General features: G+C 36.5%; 1 protein-coding gene across 1 annotated transcript; it reads right to left on the bottom strand.

Annotated features, from left to right (window-relative positions):
• Positions 1 to 1,263: 1,263 nt before the first annotated feature.
• LOC112553772 (ankyrin repeat domain-containing protein 29-like) lies at positions 1,264 to 5,759 on the bottom strand. Its single transcript, XM_025221209.1, has 2 exons — positions 5,379 to 5,759; positions 1,264 to 4,400 (listed from the first exon to the last, which is right to left on the bottom strand). The coding sequence occupies exon 2, from the start codon at positions 4,364 to 4,366 to the stop codon at positions 3,491 to 3,493; it is 876 nt and encodes a 291-aa protein (XP_025076994.1). The 5' UTR covers positions 4,367 to 4,400; positions 5,379 to 5,759; the 3' UTR covers positions 1,264 to 3,490.
• Between the last annotated feature and the right edge of the window lie 606 nt (positions 5,760 to 6,365).

The following is a 6,365-nucleotide window of genomic DNA, read 5'->3' as shown; positions in this document are numbered from 1 at the left end:
ATCACTATTCACCATTCATACTGATCAAGATTTGGTGCATTCTAATTGGCTTTTCCTATTTCACAATTATTGCAAACTTTCATTTTTTAAGTGATATCGACCAGTCGCTAATTGTTTTTGAAACTGTCATCGTTAGCAATTCATCCATCATATCGTGTTTGCTTTTTTTTTTTTTGGCAGACCTAAGGGACACGCTGTCGTTTCCTCTTGCCATGTTGGTTTATACCTGATTAGCAAACACTTCAGAAGAGGGGAATCAGGAAAGAAGTGCTACATATAAGCTTTCAAAATCTTTATCCTTCTGTTGTAATGCAACAAGTTCATTTGATCTTTACATGAGGAAATAAGGAAAATGCTCTTCATTTGTGTTTCAGGAAACAGTAATCAATGTCTGAACAAAACAAAACTAAAAACAAAAACAAATTCATTTTAGGAGTCATCCTGTGCACTTTCTTTTCTAATCCCTAGCCTTTTGAGAAACAGCAGGTTTCAAAAGAGAAGAAGTTCATTAGAAAGGTCTCCAAAACAATGGTGTGTGAAGCTTCCTGTTTTAAGGCTTTGTGACTGCTATTTTGTATTTTCTTTTTCTGGTGCCTAGCTTCAACCTGCTTTGTGCTTTAGCAGGTGCATACACACACAAACAGAGGAAGAGATGTTGAATAGGAGAGTAATGATGCATTAATTTCTGGCAGAATGACAAATGAGACAGAGACCAAAATAAAGGAAAAAAAAACTATGGTGCATGATTCAAAGTTAAGAACAGAAAGCTATATATATGCTAGCTGCTCAGAACTTCATGTGCTACATATAGCATGGGTCATGTAGTACGTGAACAAATTAAAGTGACTTCCTGTTGGGCTTTGCACCTTTATCCCCCCTATTGAGGTTTTTTTTTTTTTTTTTTGCCTTTCTGCTGCTAGCATATACTTGCTCTCACAAAATGCAGTGCTGTATGCATGCTTCTACTGCTAAAAAAAATATAAGAAGATAATTATGTAGAATTATTTCTTCAAAATAAATACTCAAAAAATAGTATGACAAGCAATCACATTTTTTTACTAGGGTCAAACCATCACTGTTTAAGTGATCTACCACTTTTGAAATGCTAATTTACTTTGATCTCTAGAAGTGACTTGATCCTTTAATCGTAACAATTTTGACTATCGTGTCATTTACAAGAGTGTAGAAATATAGGATGTAAGTGCATTCCTTAGAAAGGTATAAAACATGCGAGCAAGTTTCCTCAATGCACACATAACACTGTTCCTTCCATACACTTTAATATTGGATCAGTGGGATGCAGTTTTGTGACTGTAATAGATGAGAACTTTTACATAACAGATAAACCAAAATGATTTGACATAAAATGCATTCTTAATGCACTTGGACACATGAAGCCTTGATCAATACAGAGATTCTACACATTGGCAGATCACTGCAAAGTTGACACAAATTTGGTTTTGGTGTATGAAAATTCTCCAGGAGAGAAAACTGCCATAAATGTTGCAAGTAAATAAATAAATGGCCTCTCCTGCAAAATCAGATTATTACAATATTATGACAATCATCTATTTAAAATGGCAACATCATTATTTTTACATACAACTGTCACATGACATTACAATATTCATAAACATTAAGAAGCTAGGTCAGTTCCACTTAAATGGCCTAAGAGATGCATTATGCAGAGGTGAAAGGCAGCCTGCAGAGAGAAGGAAGTATGTACAATACAGCAGATGAAGGTCTGAACAACTGAAAATACTTAATGTTGATCTAGTTTCGGGAATGAGGCAAAAGAAAAGAGAGAGAGAGAGAGCAGTCAGGAGAAGAGCATCAACTTCAGCTACATTTTGCTTTTCATGAATGCATCCCTTGCAAAAATTATGGCCTTGCTGTACCAAATGCACAGGAATTATTTACATGATATATGACAGGTCAGCCCAAACAAATTCAACTATTGCAACAATTTTGGTTTATACTTTAACAATAACATGCAGTGAGGTAGCAACTGTCACCCACAGACAGGAAAGTCTTACAAGCCTTCCAATTTGGACTAAGCAAATGTCAGATGCTGAAAAAAACATCATTTTTCCCAAGAAATAAATGACACCAGTAGATCATTGTTCCCCTCTCCTTTGGGGAGCCTTAAAATGTGTTTGCTTTAGTTGGAAAATTTGATTCTCTCTTGTGTTTAATCTGGGAGTCTTCTACAAGCACAAAAATATTTCAATAAAGCAGCTCACGAATAAAAATTAACATAGGAAATGTCAGCAAAACCTGCAGATAATTTACTTTTATAAAATAGAACTATAATTTAAAAAAAGGAAGCTAAGATTACAGACAAAATTTGTCTGTCAGTTGTGAAAGCATACACTACTCAAACAAACTTTCTTTGGTATTGTTTTCCCACAGTCTGTTGATGTGACATGAGATCAACAACATGAAAAATAATGTGTCTAAAAGACGTAGCTTTTGCTGTGAATTTGGATTGCAGCTGGAAACAGTTTCATGGTTTTACAGATGATGTATGGTAGTTCCACATGGTCAAGTAGTGCTAGCATTAGTTTTCATTTACGATTTGAGTCTTTTACTTTTTTGCTGCATCCGTGTCCACAGGTACTAAAATTAACTATTAAAAACAATCAACACTAATATTTCTAATTATGTTACAAGAAATATCATGTATATCTTGTCATTTTACATTAGGATGAACCTACTCTGGTGACAATACATGATCTTAAACATCCTGGACAGTCATAAGACTGCTATTACAAGACATCATTACTGATATTTATTACTTATTGTAATGTCATTATTCAAAAATTAGTGGTGTTTCTAGTGGTACACAGATGTGAATTGCTATCATAAATGTTTTTTAACTTAGACAACCACATATATGACAACTTATTGCACTTGAACTATTTCTGGGATCCCAACTGTGAGTGAATCTACTTTAAAAGTGCTAATAGTGATAGTCACAGGTGTTTAAAGTATGCAACAGCTGGAAGACTACAGTGCTAAAGTAAGGATCTTTATACAAACATATGAGTGCTAACATTTCATTCGAGACACATAAACTTGAAATGATGGCATGCAAACAAAAGCACCAAGAAAGATCATGTATCTGCCTCCATAATGCCTTAAAAAGCTTTTGAAATGTTCTCAGAATTTTACGTCAACCTATGCAGGCAGTCCAATTAACAGGTTTTTTTTTTACTACTCTGCTGGGGAATACTTTCACAGCTGAGTGAACAGTACTGTGGAAGGGTGAAATCAACAGGCACAAAACTAAGAAAGCTACAAACATCAAAAACAAAAAGCTTCACAAACCTGAATTACAGCACTCTCGCTTAAATCCACAAACTTATGCAGGGCACTTTGTGTTTCCTGAAACCTAAAGTTTGGATAAAGGCTTTAGTTTACACACTCATATAAAATATAGTGAAGTCTCACAGGTAGCTTTTTATGAAAGGCATCTGAAGCTGTGAATTTAGCCATTTAAAGTTATGCCCACCTCTTCCTTAATGCTATTTTCATTTTCCATCAACGGCTCTAAAAGAAGGTAACGTATAAGACAGGGTGGAAGGGGCAGTTCCTTTAATGATTTGTGGAGATTAGCTCCTTTCACACAGCTTCGGATGAAGACCCGACAATGATGCTTGAGGCTTGCAGCTTGACTGAAGTGGTTCTTGACAAGGTACTTTATAGGACAGTCTTCACTAAGCTCACTTACAATCTCCAGGTCTGTTGTCAGTAACTGATACCCTGCTGCCAACAAAAGCTGGATATTCTGAAGGTCCCCATGAGAAATCAGATTTGCGAGAGGGGTACCTTTCCCAAAAATAGAATTATTGTGAATGCAGCCAGCTTGTACCAGTGCAGCAACAGCAATAGGGTCCCCGTGAAACGCAGCATAATGGAGTGCTGAGCATCTGAGACGATCCACTTGGTGGACGTCTGCACCAGCCAATACTAAAGCCTGCACAGCACTTTGGTGTCGGTGCACAGCAGCCTGCAGCAGCGGTGACATATTATCACGGTCAAGAGCATTGATGTCAGCACCTTGCTTTAGGAGGTACTTCACAATAGTGGTACTGGGACCCATGCTTGCCCAGTGCAGAGCATTCCGGCGAAGTCCTGGGTCTTGGAGATTAACAGATGCCCCAGTCTCTACCAGATATTTTACCATTTGTATGTTTCCAGCATAAGCTGCAGTGCTCAAGACAGTTGTGCTTTCCCAGTGCAGAGGTGAATGTAAAACAGCATTGCAGCCTATTCCACTGTTTACCAAACGTTTGAGACAGGGGAAGTTACCTGTAGCAATTGCTTCACAAAGCATCACTTCCAAGTCCTGAAGTGTGGCCATCACTGCTCAAAAGTTTGCTTACAAACTTCAAAGCCTAAAAAGAAAAATGAATAATCATAAAGCAAGCACAGCAGCTGTAAAAGAAAGCAATTCTTAATCAAATGTTGAATGAAAACAAAAACCACATAATTATGCATCCACTTGTACAATTATCACAAAATTATCCTAAAAGTTGTCCCTTAGAACAAATGCTACAATGGAAATTTTTTTTTTCCAGCAATGCAGACAGTGTATGAAGTTGAAATTAGAACACAAAGTAATACTTGGGAAGACAACAAATAAAAAATAAGTAACTTACATCTGTAAGAAACAATTAAGTCATCTGCAAATAGTTACCGCATATTTGCAGCTACTCTTTGTAGTTTGTGAATTAACCAAATGTACAGGAAAAAATCACAAAACTTCTTTAATCATACTTCATTGTCAGACAAGAAATACTGCTTTCCTTCGAAAAATATCCTGTCTACATTCCAATCCTTATAGTATGTCCCTTAAAGAACTGGACACTGATCAAACAACTTTTTTGAGGGGCTATCTGCGCAGTCCTTGAGCAGATGTTAGCCCCCCAAAAAAGAAAGATTCTAAATTTTTTTATAACTACTGCACCTGAATAAAAATAAAAGTCCCTAAGAAATAATCAGCCTATCTAAGACAAAATTGATTAATCAAGAATTGACGAAAAGACATGTCATTAAATTACGGTCCAACGATAGGTAGTATAGTAACAATTATTTTAATAAAATTAAAACAATTCGAAAGTATGTGCTGAACTTCTGAAAAAATATAACGTTAGTTTTTAATATTTTAACAAATTGACTGTTCCAGGGAAGCACTTTATAAGGTATCAAAAGAAATGAAGTAACGAACTATAACCGCAGAAAGTTGTCTGCTAGTGCTAACTACTGACGCAGCATATTTATAACCTTAATCCTTGGACTACACAACAGCAAAGTTTAAATATTCTTGCATAATAAAAGAAAACACTGAAACCGAAAGAGTTAACTAACATTACCCGTAATATCAGAATGGATAAAGCGCCGAACTGGGACAAAGCCCTCCAACACGCTTAACTGTAACAACTGGTTTCCATTATCCACAAACTTAGCACCTGTCATCTGCTTGTAGACCGCGGAGTGGCGACCCCTGACATCACGTGACAGTGTACCCCACGCTTCATCGTATGTAGTTAAACAATCTCAAAAGCAATTAAGACAGACCATCATAAATAGAATACTAAGCAGTAGGATTGTTTTTACGGTTTTTTTTTTTCAAGTTCATGCTTTCAGCTGCTTCATTGAACATGACGATACGAGTTTTTTTTTCCATGTTTGTTTATTAAACAATAAAAACAAAGATATACAAAATATTTACAGGTATTAACAGAAAAGTTTCTTTCACAGACTCAAAATCAAACTGACAAAAGTCCTGTTTCATTTGTTGCTTTTTTTTTTTTTTTTTTAAACACAATGTCAAACATTGACATAGTGACGACACGAGTTAACGCGGGAACCTCGATTTCGGTGAAGGGGTTCCCCAGTCTGATGACGTATGTGTCGGAAGTCACTTTCTTGCCCTTACTAAACTGAACAAATGGGTCGCGTGTGCGTTGTGTTTGGTTGTGGTTTCTTAAATTTTCACAAATCTGGAGTGAGCATGTATGATTTTCCTTCTGTAGACAGTCCTTATAGACGATTATGGATAAATTTTGTTAAAATGACTCGACAAAACTTTTCATCACCGTCAAAGTGTGAAGGCATTTGTGGACTGCACTTCACAGACGACAGTTTCGAAGATCAGTATACACACCTGTTGAAGCAACAAGCCGGCTTGCGGTGCAGTCGAAAGTTAAAAGTGGATGCGGTCCCAACTATTCTTACAGAAGAATGTATTACTGTATTGTCTGAACATTCTCCAGCACAAACAGCAGTTGCCAAACAAGCAAACACCTATTCTTTGAGAGAAGGGAGAACAAAGAGAGAGTTGATGAAGGTAAGGAAAG

The sequence above is a fragment of the Pomacea canaliculata genome, linkage group LG13, assembly GCF_003073045.1.
Source record: "Pomacea canaliculata isolate SZHN2017 linkage group LG13, ASM307304v1, whole genome shotgun sequence".
Lineage (NCBI taxonomy): Eukaryota > Metazoa > Mollusca > Gastropoda > Architaenioglossa > Ampullariidae > Pomacea > Pomacea canaliculata.
This window is presented reverse-complemented; position numbering and strand designations above follow the sequence as displayed.